This window comes from Glycine soja, chromosome 20 (genome assembly GCF_004193775.1).
Source record: "Glycine soja cultivar W05 chromosome 20, ASM419377v2, whole genome shotgun sequence".
NCBI lineage: Eukaryota > Viridiplantae > Streptophyta > Magnoliopsida > Fabales > Fabaceae > Glycine > Glycine soja.
The window spans coordinates 37,301,788-37,317,463 of NC_041021.1; the positions used below are offsets into that span (position 1 = coordinate 37,301,788).

The 15,676-nt window shown below is 33.7% G+C and overlaps 2 protein-coding genes across 2 annotated transcripts; one reads left to right on the forward strand and one right to left on the reverse strand.

The window, feature by feature from the left end:
• Window positions 1-3,294: 3,294 nt before the first annotated feature.
• On the reverse strand, window positions 3,295-4,467 carry LOC114401601 (CASP-like protein 4C2). The gene is made up of 3 exons (XM_028364151.1): window positions 4,241-4,467; window positions 4,024-4,159; window positions 3,295-3,925 (listed from the first exon to the last, which is right to left on the reverse strand). The coding sequence occupies exons 1-3, from the start codon at window positions 4,465-4,467 to the stop codon at window positions 3,704-3,706; spliced, it is 585 nt and encodes a 194-aa protein (XP_028219952.1). The 3' UTR covers window positions 3,295-3,703.
• Window positions 4,468-8,747: 4,280 nt separating this feature from the next.
• Window positions 8,748-14,959, forward strand: LOC114401453. Its single transcript, XM_028363966.1, has 10 exons — window positions 8,748-9,110; window positions 9,189-9,414; window positions 9,510-9,605; window positions 9,692-9,861; window positions 10,054-10,193; window positions 11,003-11,180; window positions 11,275-11,869; window positions 12,233-12,345; window positions 13,357-13,600; window positions 14,450-14,959. The coding sequence occupies exons 1-10, from the start codon at window positions 8,935-8,937 to the stop codon at window positions 14,678-14,680; spliced, it is 2,169 nt and encodes a 722-aa protein (XP_028219767.1). The 5' UTR covers window positions 8,748-8,934; the 3' UTR covers window positions 14,681-14,959.
• The last annotated feature ends 717 nt before the right edge of the window (window positions 14,960-15,676 follow it).

Genomic DNA, 15,676 nt, shown 5'->3' on the forward strand with positions numbered 1-15,676 from the left:
CTTTCACACAAAATATTAATTCTAACACAATAGTTTAATTGAACAAATCAAACTTGTTGAATTTGAACAATAGTTTATAAAATGTCGGCCTATTGTTTGGCTGGTATATGAATCTTCTATATATATGCCCCTATGCATTACATTGTGGAGTTGTAAAATGAAATGAATTAAACTTATTTTATAAGTTAAATTCAATTTATACACTTTAACTTTTACAGCAACTTTCTTATTTAACTTCTCGAAAAGGTGAGGTGAGGTATGTAAGTTCATTTTAACTTATAAATAAAAGAAGTTTGACTCATTTTGTTTTTTATTTTCTTCTATAGAGTACTTTTTGATAACATGTAATTTAAGGAAATGTTTTTGTGCTTCACTTGATGATGTTGCCCTTAATTTATTATGGCTTGATGCTTGGAAATGAAATGATCTTCCGAAGGAGAAGCTCTCCATAAATGCATAGTTGCTCATTCCTGCATTTACATTGTGATAGTTAAGATTCAAAGAATATCAGGAGTGAGCAACAACCATGGCTTATTAGTGAGATGTTTTCTAATGTTGGAACATGAGCAGACTTAATTGTTTTTGTAAAATTGTAGTTTTAGAGGACTAGATTGAATGGTTGAAAATGCTCCTTCACTGTTGTGAGTTCCAGTGCTTACAGTCCTTGTTATCTTCTGATTTGGGCAATTTCATCATGTGTTATCTTCTTGGAACCATGTTTTGCCATGTCTACTCTGGCGTGAAAGAAACATGTGGTGTTTTAGTGTTTATGTGAATCCTTAATTAGTAATTTGCCGTGATGTGAAACTAAAACTTGCCATCTTCTCCTAGCTTTAGTTATAATTTATAATTATAAATGCATTAAACAGGGATCTTGGCTTGTTTTAGTGTTCTAAATGCTTTTTGGGAAAAATGGGCACGCTCATCTCATGACATGGATATATTTGCATGCAATCGTTAATTCGTTATAATTGTTTTTGGAGTTTAGCCGTTTCTGAAACGCAAGTTTAAAATTAATTTTCTTAAAATCAATTCATTATGATTTAAAAATTAAAAAATGGATCTTAATTCTGTTGTATAATTATATGTTGGAGTAGAATTAATTCTCACTTTTCCTTGCTTTAAATATTTACTTAATATACGAAAGAACTTCAATCCATTTGTAATTTAACATAATTTTACGTAGAATTTTTCATATGTTTGCCATTATTTCATGTTAGTTAAGGTTTGAGTTAATTTTTATTCATTTCTACATTATGTTAATTTTGTGACAGCTTTGATCACAATCTTTGAAAAAGATTCAATATGCCTTACATAATAATACTCAAGTATAATAATACTCAAGTGGAAGGGGTTTGAACTTATTAGAACTTTTAGTTGATTTCAAATTTTTTTTGTAAGAAAATAATATTAAGAGGAGTTTCGTTTTAATGCTTACCTGAACTTCATCGAGTGAGTATAATTTGAGAAGTAACAACTTTAACCTCGTCTATTAGCATCTTAATATACAACCACTAATGAGTTAGTGGGAGAACAGAATATGATGCAATCCAAGTCAATAATTTGTTTGATATAGGGATTGTATTTTTTTTTTTGGGAAAAATGTAAATTATATTAAACTCAAAATGATACAACAATAAATGAGGCATACGTCGAAGCTAGAGACAATCAAAAACCTCCCTAGAATGTCTATATCAAGATGTTAAAACAAATGCAACAGGTGTGCTGGTCTAAGAAACTTAATCTTACTAATAATTTCTATTACAGAAAATTGATAATCTTCAAAAATCATCTTATTTCTAGATAGTCAGATGTAGACTGTAATTGCTATAGTCATACCACTGTAATTGATATAGTAATTGTATTGTAACTATGCTATGTTGACAATTAATCGTAAGATACGATGTCTTTCCCCCTTAGTTTTGTCGTAAAATTATAATTGATTGCATCGGTAGTCGTCATGCTTGATCGAGAAAGCACGATTAGGTATCAATCATAAGTAAAGCAAATTTCTAGTGGTCTCATACTTTTAACCAAAATGCATGAATCCTTAATATTAGTATATGCTTTGCAGTCCCATTGGTTAATGATGCACGTAAGTATGATGATATTGGATTATGCAACTCTTTTATGGGGATCATTATTATCTGTGGCTATTTTAGTCATTATATTTCAAGAACTCATTCAAATTCTTGATAAAAGCTAGAATTTCTATTTTTTAAATGAATCATTTTCTTTTGCGGAAATCAAATAGATGAATATGACTCATAAAAATAATGTATAACATGTATCCCTTGTTTTGTTTTAACCGCATGAGCATAATTAAAACTCCATAAAAGATCTAATAAAAATGAAAGATGAAAATCATTTATTCAAAATTAACGAGGTTCCTCCATGTCCCAAAAAAAATACAAAATTAACGAGGGACTTTTTTGCAAATACTATAACACAGGCTAAATAATATCTCAAAAGTCATTAATAACTATGGAAAATATAAATATGGAAATATCACAGACTAAATTTGTACACTTCTCTAGCCAAATGGAAATCAAATGTGATTGAAATGACCTGCAGAAGAAATGTATACTGTTCAAACTTGTTTTGTGACTTTAGGATGTTCAAAAGTTCATGTAATCGATCTATGCGGACTTAGATTTCTAATAGAGAATTTAAGGTTTGATCATAAAACCCATTTGAAGGAGTAGATTTTAGTCTCTAATTTATAATATAGAGTTAGTATGGGAGTTCTTATACGGTTAATTAATAAGAAATTATTTTTTTATGATTTTTTAAATAACTATAATCAAAGTCAACAAATTTATGAATAATATACTTCTTTCATTACATTATAATTATTATCTTAGATTATTTTACATAAACTAATAAAGATTTAGCAAATAGATGAAAAAGTTACTTAGTTAATTTTCTTTTCTTCTAATTTGCATAACTTGGATTCAAATACTACACAACTTTTCTATAGGTTTGTAATTTTCAATCTCACTTTATACCAACACTAATAAAAGTCATTTACTCTAATTTTTAAATGAAATTTAACATTTTTACATTGTAAAATATAAAATCATCCAACTTGTGTGGGTTAATGTTTAAAATTAACCGATTTATCCAATAAGTGTAATTCAATTAGTAATACAAACTAAGCTTCTGAAAAATATCTGAAAAAAATCATCTGAGTTTAATCCTTGTATAATATATTATTGGAGAAGAAACAAAGAATTTAGGTGTAAATTACATCCTCAAAATCGAAAATTAATTTGATGATCTTTGGATCAAAACTTATTGAGAATATCTGATGTCTATTTGAAAATCAATAACCCTATTTACAATCACTATCATAAAAAAATATTAACCTATTCAATAAAATTACCATCATAAACATAATCTTATTAGGATTTCTTAGAAAAGAATGAACGTACAACAAATCAAGTGCTCCTCACCACATAAACGAGAGTTAGCACGTTTTCCAACGCATGAAAGCTCCGTTTTCCCAATGCAAGAAAAAATAGAATTGCTTTGTACATACTCCGTGCGAACAGGCTCTTGACAAATAATTTTGATTTTGATACCTTTCTTTCCAGCGAGCGGTGTTTGGATGGAGTACAGTGAAAAGAAAAGCCCGACCCCACCCAAAATATTCGTTCGTTTGTGTAGTGTGGCGTTGCCACGCAAAACGAAAACGAAAACCTCAGAGATGAAAACGGGAACCGTTGATTATGAAACAGACGACGCGGAAGCCCGTTAGGAGCGAGGTAAACCCTAGGAACAGAAACGCCGCGTATCCCAACGCTATGGCTATGTCCGTTTGCACGCAGAACGCATTGCTCGCTCTACACGTCTCCATCTCCTTCAGCGTTCTCGCCATCGACGTCCCCGCCGCGCTCGCCGACAACAACAGGTACGCGAACACCTGCACCACCACCACACCACATCACTCCCACACACATACATAAGCGAGTGATGAAGAATAAATACTGTCGAATTATTTCTCGATTCTGAGTTTCTGACCTGGTCATGCCCGAAGTCGAACCATATTTGCAACACTTCGGGGAACAGTGTTACGCCTCGTGAAATTTCCCACACCGACGCTCCCATTTCGAACATTGAGTACACCACCACTATCGCATTCGCCGCTAGAACGAATCTGAACCGATTTCGGTGACTTACTTTCCAATTTCCACACGAATTTAGAAATTAGGTCTGAAATAGTAAGTAATAAGAGTACCTGAAGGTGTCGTAGTGGTACCAGTGAGGAGAATCGGAGCCACGAGTGTTGGTGAGCATGAAAACGGAGGAGGCGAGGGAGAAGGAGAAGGAGGTGAGGCGGAACACGAGTATTAGCAAGTTGAAGCGACGTAGTTTGTGTTCCGCCACCGTCGAGTGGAAACGAGGGTTATGCGACGGCGAACAACTGTTATCGCCGCCGCTGCGAAGAGGCTGAGGTGATCGCATGCTTCAATTACTAATTTCGAAGTTCGAACGCACTATTTCCTTGTTTTGATTGTCATTTTGTTTATTATGGCGAAGAAGAAGGAGTCACGGGAGAGAGAGAGCAAGAGTTCCATGAACCGAGAGAGTGAGATTTGTGTGTATGTTGCTTTTAAGTTATTGGTGAGAAAAGAAACTGCGTGGAATGTGTTCGATAAAAGTTGTTTGAGACAGAAAGCGTGCTAACAGCAGGCATGGCCTTGACAAAGGTGTGGTCACTTCTAATCTACTGTCCTTTCATTTTCTTCTTCTTCCTTCTATTTTTCTTTTTCTCTCAATTTCTTTAAATTAAAGGACAGCTTTTTTAGAATAATGATGATAATAAAGTGATTTTACATAAATTTACTACACAACATATGAGCTTTTTTTAAAAGTTATGTCACACCAAATTGTGAAATGCTAAATGCTCATTACCTCTTCCTGTTGGCATCCTTATCTTCTCTTAAAGAATCATTATTGTGTCTATGCTCTTTTCAGTGGGGTTGCCAATTGGAATAATCTATATACACCTTAACACGTGAAACTCTGGGATTGGGCACCTTCTGCCAATTGTTTGACAACAAAAGCAGTTTAATGTTTTCTTTTTTCTTTGTTTTTTTTACCACCAATATCTTCCACAAAATTAACCCTGCGAATTGAGTAAGACTAATAGCAAAGTTCTCTCAAAGAAAATCTAGAATTTCAACTTGAGATTACTGATACTCCATGATTAAGCAAGAATAACTTTATGCCAATTAATTGACAAGTAGAGTGGCTTTTAATTTTGTAAAATAGTATATTATGATAGTAAAATGTATTTTTTTTACTTGTTTACTTTGGGGGAAAAAATCACTTAAAATAGTATTTTTCTTTGTTATGAATACATTTAAGATGAAACTATCATTGAAGAGGAGACAGCATGTCCAAATTCCAATTTATTACCATTATTTTTTCTAATAGTATGTCGATTATTTCGACCCTCTGAGTTCTGTCCCATTCTCAGTGACCCTAATTGGTATCCAGGCGTCATTTTCTATTCCGAACAAAACAAATTGTTTTGACTTTTGTTAGAATGTCAACAAATAGAAATATGCATTTATAAATTATGTCCAGTGGGACCGTTATTCAAAATGTTGCTTTCATATGCTGTGATTATATTTATATCCCTTGTGACTTTCCCGTATGTTACCTTCTTAAGAAGTTTATATTGGTTATCTTTTAAAGTATGTATGTATTTGCCTCAAATTTTAATCAGTTTAACTTAAAATTATTTTAAAATAAGTTAAAATATATTTTTATCTTATTATTTCGTTTCCCAAAAAAAATCGTAGTATTTTTAGGCCGATATTTTTTACCTTATTTGCCTTTTGTAGTATTTCATAGTCAACTTTACTGAACAATAATGAACAGAATGTTTATAGATACAAATTAGTTGAAGTTTGAATATCATTGGTGGATACAGAAAATGGGTGACAGAGATCCAAAAATAATATTTTTAACATACATGATTATATGCATTTTTAATATGGGTGATTTAAAATTTATGATCTCATCTATACAAATTAAACCTTTTATCACTAGAAAATTACAAGACGTGTCATAAAGTGAAAAGGCACGTGATTATATAGTAAAAAATATAACTTAAATTCAAATTTATAATATAAAGATGAATATACTTGAAACGTCCACTTTACAGGTAATGTTTGAAACAAATCCTCCGAGGTTGTCTAAAGTTTTTGTCATGTACTCTGTATTTTCAGCAAGGCCAAGGACCCCCCATGTGGGCCTGGCAGATGAATGATTACTTCAAAGGCTCCAGCAATATATTATTAAGACAACTTAGTTGAAAGAAAGAAGAGGAAAAAAAAAGAGACAGTCTTGGCATTCTATTCTAAACCATTATGTTACTTATTGGAAGCACTGCATTCTAGGACTAATTTACTAATACGGTGAACAAAAATAATCAAACCAGTAGTCTGGGAAAGAAAAGCAAAGAAAAAAAAAATTATGTGATAAATAAAAGAGGTTTTATTGATCATATATTGTTAGTGTAAATATTAACTAAATAAAAGTCATAAGTATGTCTTTAAAGATAGTAATTATAAAAGTTACTAACAATCTTTTTCTTATAGTAGTACATGACATTCTTTAATTAAATGAAAGTATTATACTATCGGTATATTTAAATTAAATTTAAACAAATAGAAAAAAGCTAAAGTAACATAGGGTAAAGATGCTTTAAAATATTATTTCTTTAATCCAAATCTTGCAAACCCTTAACCCAAAACTAACAAGCAAAGAGATGGAGGTTCCTTTACCCCTCCGCTAACCGCTGCACTTGTTGTGCATACGGCACGCGGTCAGTCATTATTATAAATGAAACTGAAGCAAAAGCACCACACCACACCACACCGGCTAATTTATACTTTAATTAATTATGATAATCTCAAGGTTAAGGAAGAGCATATCTATTATTATTAGTGTGCATTAATCAAACGGAGATTTAGCCGGCTCATCATTTCAACATGGATTTTTTATTTATTTATTGAAATAACTAAGTTAACAACTTCTTCCTTAACAGAGACTACATATTTAATCCTGCGATGACTTTATATTGTTAATAGAATAAGCGCAGCCCAAAACCTATACTTGTATAATTGCAGCTGCCCTATGTAATAAACAAGTAATATACACATTGGCAGCCTCCAAAGTCAGAACCAATACAACAAGTTATTCTTATAAAATCAAGAATCTAGGCTTAGGATATATATTATTTTATGTGAAGGGCCGGTGTCAACATAAATAGAAGTCATACAACCCTCTCCTCTTAGTGTTAGTATATATATGGAGAGAGTCACCTTCTGTTAAGCATCATTGTCATTGATAAGAACATATACCTACACACCAAAATCATTAGAGAGACAGAGGGTTTCATTTGAGGTATTGGATTAATTGCGGGATGAATTGCTTTGTGGTGTGTCAGTCTCGTTTGTGGGTAGTGACCATTGTGTTCTACACATGCATTTTGATCCCATTGATGAAACTAAAGAGGGCACTTGCAAGCATGTTTTTGTTCTCTTGTGAGACCAAAGGCATGGCCAAGGAGATGGAGTTCCCAGAAATTCCTTCCCTGCCCGTGGCAAGGTACGAGGATTTGAAGGGTCATAACTGTGATGGAGAGAAACAAGAGATTTGTTCCATTTGCTTGGTGGAGTATGAGGGGGAAGATGCAGTGAGCAAGCTGGGAAGGTGTGGGCACGTTTTCCATCTCAATTGCATTGACCAATGGATACTACGCAATCAATTCTCTTGCCCACTTTGTAGGTCCTTTTTGTTTTCTCATCATGCACATACCCAGAATTAGAAATAGTTCTTTTTTTTTTTTGTAATTTAATTTTGTTAGAGGAAACTGAAACTGGTCTTTGAGCCTCTGTGTTGTAAAATTGATCAGTAGAGTTAATTTTCATCACAAAACAGAATTAAAATGTGTATAGATTGATTTAGTCCTATAATCAGAACCTATACTTTTTTATTGAGGTAAAAACAAAATTAATGGGAGCTCAGACTCATGCATATATCATGCACTGCTCCTTGAGGTTGTATTGTTCGTTAGTAAGATGCAATTTTGACATACTGGAGCCACAAGTTACAACAGCGCATGTGTTTCCCTTTATACAGAGAGAGAACAAAAAAGTGATCTAAATGCTTTTGTTATTATCATTATAATTATTGCTTACTTTAATCTTAATCCTTGTTAAACAGGGAAAATAACGGGACTAGGGAATGCTTATAATCTTTTTTTTCCCACTAATATACTTTACTTTTAATTTTATATTTTTAAATTATATAATTTAATCATATACAATGTTAAAATCAATAAATTTGGTTGAGTTAATCTTAATGAATATATTATTAATATTCTTAAATTGGAATCAAATAATTAATTTAATCAAAATTTAAGATGAGAAAGATAAACCTGCCAGAATAAGTCAAGTTGCGGTTACCTTTCTCTTTAAACAGGATAAATAAAAAGAAATATTTCATTTTAAATAAATAAAAACATTGTTTTCGTGAGCTTTCATATATATATATATATTGTAATTGGAAACATATTGAATGATATTAATGAGAAGAGGCAAGAGCCTGTACATCAGTATCATCAATGAAAGAAATTAACTAGAAAAAAATAAAAACACATTCAAGTAATAAATATTGTTTAATAGTAGTAGTAGTACAAATTTATTGCTACAAAAGAAAAGAATAAAAATAGAAATGGGAAACACCGAATGGAAAAAAAGAAGTGAGAAGAAGATCGAGATTACCGACTACCGAGTCAGGAAGCAAAGTCGGTGCGGATTATTGCATTGAGCATTTGGCATTGCATGAGATACATACACAGATCATCGAATAAAAAGATTGAAAACGAAACGAATTGAATTTCTCTGTTTGGAAATGGAGGGAATGTGGGAGAACATTCTTCGAAACCATCAGCACTCGCTGAAATCCCTATTCCACCGGAGCAAGCCTTCTTCTCCCAACGCCGCCGCCGCCGATGAGTCCGCCTATTCCCCCAAACCCATCCCCCTGCTCTCTCATCTCGCCAACTCCGTCGTCTCTCGCTGTTCCAAGTCATTTTCCTCACTTTCTTCTTCCATTTCCATTTCGCACTTTCATATCCATTTTCCATTTACCATTTACCATTTCAGGATCCTTGGAATGTCGCCACAGGAATTGCAACACTGCTTCGATTCGGAACTCCCCATGGGCGTCAAAGAGCTTCTCACCTACGCCAGACACCTCTTGGAGTTCTGTTCCTACAAAGCTCTTCACAAACTCATTCATAACTCCGATTTCTTAAACGACAACGATTTCCGTCGTTTAACCTTCGACATGATGCTCGCTTGGGAGGCTCCCAGCGTCCACACCCTCTCAGTTCATTCCATTCTCCCTTCTCTTCTCCACTTTCATTCATTCATCAACATGTAATGTAATGTAATGCATCTCTTTGCTTCATTACTGCATTGCAGGATAACCCTTCTTCAAGTTCAAGTAAAGAGGAAACCGCTGGTGATGAGGATGACGCCTCCTTGTTCTATTCGAGTTCCACCAATATGGCGCTTCAGGTTTCACCTCCACCATTCCCATGATCCTATGCAATTAAATTTAATAACTGTTCGAATGTAATGCAATTGCAATGTATTTTATTTAGGTCGATGACAAGAAGACGGTGGGTCTAGAGGCTTTCTCGCGGATTGCTCCTGTCTGTGTTCCCATTGCTGATGTTGTAACTGTCCACAATCTCTTCCATGCACTCACTAGTACTTCCGCGCACCGCCTTCATTTTCTTGTTTATGACAAATACCTAAGATTCCTTGACAAGTACGATAGTTTTTTCTTCTCCTTCCACATTGTTACTTGTGTTGTTTGTGTACTTCCTACATTGCTGAAACTTTAGTCTTTAACTGAGTTGAATGGCGTCGTGTAATCCATGTAGCTCACTTTACCTGGTGGAATAAGACTTTGTTGTTGTTGTTGTTGTTTGTGTAGTTGTTGACACTGAGTTGCTTGCAGGGTTATCAAGAATTCTAAGAATGTGATGGCTGTATCTGCTGGAAATCTTCAGCTTGCCGAAGGAGAGATCGTCCTCCATGTTGACGGGACAATTCCAACTCAACCAGTTCTTCAACATATTGGAATCACTGCATGGCCTGGTGAGTCGTTCATTCTAATGCTCAAAACAGATTGTATACATCGAAAGGGTCTAGTTGTCCCTGTTGATTATAGTTGCACACTGAGTGGCTGAGATACTACTAGGATGATGGTGCATTCCAATAGCTTGCATAGGTGGTTAGCAACTCCCATTTTCCTCTTTTTTATTGTATGATAAAGTCATGAAAATTAGTTTGCTCAGCTGAACAATTGTCCTTTTTCTTCTTGTCATTGTTGTTGTTATTTACAGAATATAACTTAAATTTATGTTTTACCAAGCTTCTATTGCAGTACAAATGCACAGGCAAGCTAAATATCACATTAAGCTTTTGATTGTAGATGAAGTACTCACTATTTAACTGAATCCTGCTGGAATCGTTGAGTGACTGAGAGCCCAATTGATCACAAAGGGCTGCACTCAAATATTTGTAGTAAATTATTTCTTGAACATTCCATTAATTGCTTCTTTGCTGTAAGTATAGGGCAACCTTTATCTTTGTTTGCATAAAAAAAAATGCATGGAATAATCTCCTGCAATGTTTGCTTAAGGGAAGTCTAGGAACTTTTCTTAGTCAAGTGTTTTTAGTGCCCTAATTTGAAGCTAATTTGATGCATGCAGCAAATTGGATTATATGGAATGAAATAAATGGTTGTAGATCACCTTGCGTAATGTGTTAGCCTTTTCTTTCTGCTTTATGCCTGAGCAATGTAGTAGCAAACTGACTAGGAACCCAGTTTCAGCAGGCTGACTAATGATGCATACATGTTTTCCACTATACTCAGTTGTACCTCAATTTTCTGACCTTTATAGGGCGGTTGACCCTCACCAATTATGCTCTGTACTTTGAGTCACTGGGAGTTGGTGTATATGAGAAAGCTGTTCGATATGATCTGGGCACAGACATGAAACAGGTCATAAGGCCTGATCTGACTGGGCCCCTTGGTGCTCGCCTTTTTGATAAAGCTGTGATGTATAAATCAACTTCTGTGTATGTTATCTATTGACAAATATCATCTGACGTTTCTATACATTTCACTTGCTTTCCACTTCGAGTTTTATGATTTTTCAATATGTATTGACAGAGTAGAGCCTGTTTATTTTGAATTCCCTGAATTTAAAGCAAACTTGCGTCGTGACTATTGGTTGGACATTAGTCTGGAGATCTTGCGTGCACACAAGTTTATCAGGAAATACTACCTTAAGGAGGTACAAAAATCAGAAGTGCTTGCCAGGGCTCTTCTGGGCATTTTCCGCTATCGTGCAGTTAGAGAAGCTTTCCGGTTTTTCTCATCCCACTATAAAACTTTACTTACGTTTAACCTAGCTGAAACTCTTCCGCGGGGAGACATAATCTTGCAAACCATGTCAAAGAGCTTAACAAATTTGGCTGCTGTTTCTGTTAAACGGGATATTCCTGTAACTGTAGATACAAAAAGGCAGCCGGCAGTGTCTCCAGTAGCAGTTATGGCACTTTTCTATCTTGGATTCAAATCAAAAAAGGTGACTGATATTTGTGAGGAAGCAACTTTTGTCAGTGATATCAGAGTTGGTGAGATACATCCCTTGGAAGTGGCAGTGAAAAAGTCCCTTCTGGACACTGGAAAAGCGGAAGCTGCACAGGCAACAGTGGACCAAGTGAAGGTTGAAGGAATTGATACAAATGTTGCAGTAATGAAGGTTAATTATTATTTACATTCCACAATCTCTTTTTTCGTGAAAAAATAATTCTTAATTCATTTTGATCATGGAAATTATAATATAGGGGGGAAGAGTATATTAATTAAAAAGGAAGTAAAAAAATTAAATTGTTATAATATGCTGTGACTAATATTTCAAATGCTCCTTCAGCTCACTAAATATTTTGCTTCATATTTGAAATGCATTTCAATTTTGAACCTGAAAGCTGGGTTAGGATATCCATTGAATGACTTAGCCTCTCAAAACACAAATTATAAGGTTTCCCAAGAGGATGAGGGAAAAATAAAAGGACTATATATTTTTAATAAATATGGTATGGATAATTCTTTTAACTCCTTGTAGGAGCTACTATTCCCAGTCATTGTATCTGCCAACCGACTACAGCTTTTGGCCTCATGGAAAGACTTTTACAAATCAGCAGCCTTTTTGCTACTCTCCTGTTATATGATTATAAGGTAATTGGTTTATTGTAAAATCAGCAGATGACTTGGTGACCCAGATTAATATCTGTTGTTTCAAATTGGTTGCTTTTCACATAAACGTCAGTGTCACTGATTTTGCAAAACTTTAGGCTGTTGAAAAACTTTCCACTTTTGTTAGTAGGTGTCTTTGCTTCTCAACTCTATCACATTCTGATTTATACATGAATTTCTTTAATTTTGAACATTTAAAAGGCTTTTATATGGTTCTTAGTTCTTACCTCAACTCTTGTCCCTTCAATTTTGTATAAATTTAATATTCACAACCAATTGGTCTCAATCCCTAAAAGATATTGTGTAAGGCCCAAGTGCCCAACAATGATTTCCTTAGCTTCTTAGCATTTTCCCCATACATGTAAATGGGCAAAATTCAAGTTCATCACTACTTGGTGTTGAATTTCAACATGTACTGATTATTGAGAAATAACTGTAAAATACACAAGATCACAGTCTAAGAGACTCAAGAAAAAGAAAAGGAAAGAAACAAATCAATATGGAAGGATATTATTATTAACCAAATGGCCAAAAAGTAGTTTTTTAAAATGATTTGACATGTATTGCATGTCCTTCTCTACAATGCTTGAGATCCTCTTTGTCAAGGCTCTGGCACATCAAATCACCACTCCATACTGTCTTTATATATATATATATATATATATATATATATATATATATATATATATATATATATATATATATATATATATATATATATTGTTCCTAAGCACATTTCGTTCAAGATACATCATGTTTTTGGCACCATTCTGCATAGTGCATACTTTTGTCAATCTGTACTTCAACAAGTTGTGGATGTCAATTTTAAAAGCTAGAATAAAGTTTTGATAAGCTGTTTTACTTTTTTTTTATTAAACAAATGAATTACCACCAGGATCAGACCATGATGACTGTTAATAAATGATATTATTGTTTTAAAACTGGCTTCCATGGATTGGATGAATAAAGCAGTTGATTAACACTGATGTACAGGGGGTGGATCCAGTACTTTATTCCATCCATTTTTATGTTTATGGCAATTCTCATGCTCTGGCGAAGGCATCTCAGAAAGGGAAGACCATTAGAAGCCTTTATAGTAACTCCTCCCCCAAATCGAAATGCTGTAGAACAACTGCTGACGTTACAAGAGGCCATTACACAGTTTGAATCGCTTATTCAAGCTGCAAATATTATTCTCCTAAAATTGAGAGCTCTTCTACTGGCGATATTACCACAGGTGAGTATCCAAGTCATACTTTATTTCTACAAAGAAAAATTTAAATGTTTTGCATGCAGTTGTCGAAAACATCTTATACTATGCATACATTATCTTGTGGGGTAGTATAATGAGGTTTGTGCTGCATTTGGTTAGTCCACTATGAAGGAAGTAGATATGTTATTAAACATAAATGAAAAGCACTTCATTATCTGCTGGAAAATTTTCAATTTACAAAATCTATCAAGAGTAGTGGAGTTCTAGGAAGAGAGTGAGGAGGAGGATAAGGCATGCTTTGATTTCCACCTCAAATTTCATGGCCATTCATCACCTTAAAGAACATAAATCTATTCCAAGTATAGGTCCACTTGTAAGGTAAATGTAAATAGGAATCAGTTCCAAAAATATAAAAATTCAAAAAGCACATATAAAGAGAAAAGACTTTGTGGATCATATGAATTATTAATCTTAATCTTATTGAGTGCCATTGTCCAAATGATGACTTAAGCATAGTTGGAGCCTCTGATTTTCTTAAGATGTCCCATCTTGGCTAGGAATATGGCAAGAATACTAATACTCTTTATAAGACTAATCTTTTTCTAACGAGTTAACTTTTAGAGTTGAGTTAACCTTGGTTCATTTCTAATGTGTAGAATAACAGCAAATTATTAGCTTTTCCCAACTAGTTTGTTGGCTGAAATAAGTTTATAGCCATAAAAATAATGGCATCCTTTGTAGCATTGCTAATTTCCTATTTTATGAAGTATCTGCTGATTGAAATATAAGTTTTATGATTTCTAAACAAATTGATTCAGTCACTTTAAGTTTCCTCAATAATCTTTTTTCTGAAGTTTAACATTTGTCCTGCAGGCTACAGAGAAGGTTGCTCTATTACTTGTATTCCTAGCAGCAGTGTTTGCCTTTGTTCCTCCAAAATACATATTGTTGGTGGTATTCGTTGAGTTTTACACAAGGGAGATGCCATATAGGAAAGAGAGTAGTGATAGATGGATAAGGAGGATTAGAGAATGGTGGGTCAGAATACCAGCTGCTCCTGTCCAGCTCGTTAAGCCTGATCATGAGTCCAAGAAAAGAAAATGATATTGCGTTACGCGGATCAATTATAATTTGATACCGGCAAAGGTTGGCATTATTCATTCCTTCGCCGTATAACCTAGTTTATTCTTTCTTTTGTCTATTCTTAAAGTATGAATCCCTTTCGTATTTGGCAGCAAAGTTGTATATTCTCTTGCCTCTTCTATGCTTCCTCCTTATATTAAACTCGAGGTGGTCTGAAAGTTTTGTACGGCATCATGCTGTTTCAACTTAAACATGTACTAATTTCTAAATCTAATGTGATAGAAGGAATCACTCGGTGTAGAAAATCCTTATTATCAGATTAGTTATGTTACGAGAATACGACCGGTGAATTTTGACAAGATTAAAGAGGATCCCAACAAAACAAACATGCATAAAATACAAACCTAACAGGAAAGAGAGCACAAACATAGCACAAGTCTTTACATCCAAAAAGAATTTAATTGACATAGCACAAGTCTTTACATCCAAAAAGAATTTAATTGACATTAAATAAAAGTGAAATAAATACAACTCACTATTAGAAATTATGGTATACTCCCTTGAAAACTTTTAAAATTACATATAAACTTGTATTCAAGAATAATAATTTTGTTAAAATTTTTATTCTATTATGTGCATATAGACAATATTATCTCTTCGTTGTGACAAACAATAATTATAAAAATATGACATTTATAGGTTACATTATCTGTTCGTTGTAGCAAATGACAATCAATCATAAACTCACAATAAATAAATAAAAATCCTATATCCACTCTTAAATACCTTATCGAAAATCTAAAAGAATAAATTTCAATCAAGAAAAAATAAATATTTGACTTCATTCTCAAGTACTTTTACAATTTCAAAGATCACAAAAGAATATAATTTTGGAGTTTACTTGCTTATCTTAAAAGAATTTTAAAATGTCACTAAGTAGATTAACTACTCACATCAAAAAGAGCACAATCAATGTCTTCCCATGCTATTGGGAGGACCAATCATCATATTTTCCAC

Coding starts and splice junctions, on each gene's coding strand:
- LOC114401601 (XM_028364151.1), bottom strand. CDS start 4,467: ATGCGATCACCTCAGCCTCTTCGCAGCGGCGGCGATAACAGTTGTTCG. Junction 4,160..4,240: donor TACCACTACGACACCTTCAG/GTACTCTTATTA, acceptor AAATCGGTTCAG/ATTCGTTCTAGCGGCGAATG. Junction 3,926..4,023: donor TCGACTTCGGGCATGACCAG/GTCAGAAACTCA, acceptor GTGGTGGTGCAG/GTGTTCGCGTACCTGTTGTT.
- LOC114401453 (XM_028363966.1), top strand. CDS start 8,935: ATGGAGGGAATGTGGGAGAACATTCTTCGAAACCATCAGCACTCGCTG. Junction 9,606..9,691: donor CCACCAATATGGCGCTTCAG/GTTTCACCTCCA, acceptor TATTTTATTTAG/GTCGATGACAAGAAGACGGT. Junction 9,862..10,053: donor TACCTAAGATTCCTTGACAA/GTACGATAGTTT, acceptor AGTTGCTTGCAG/GGTTATCAAGAATTCTAAGA.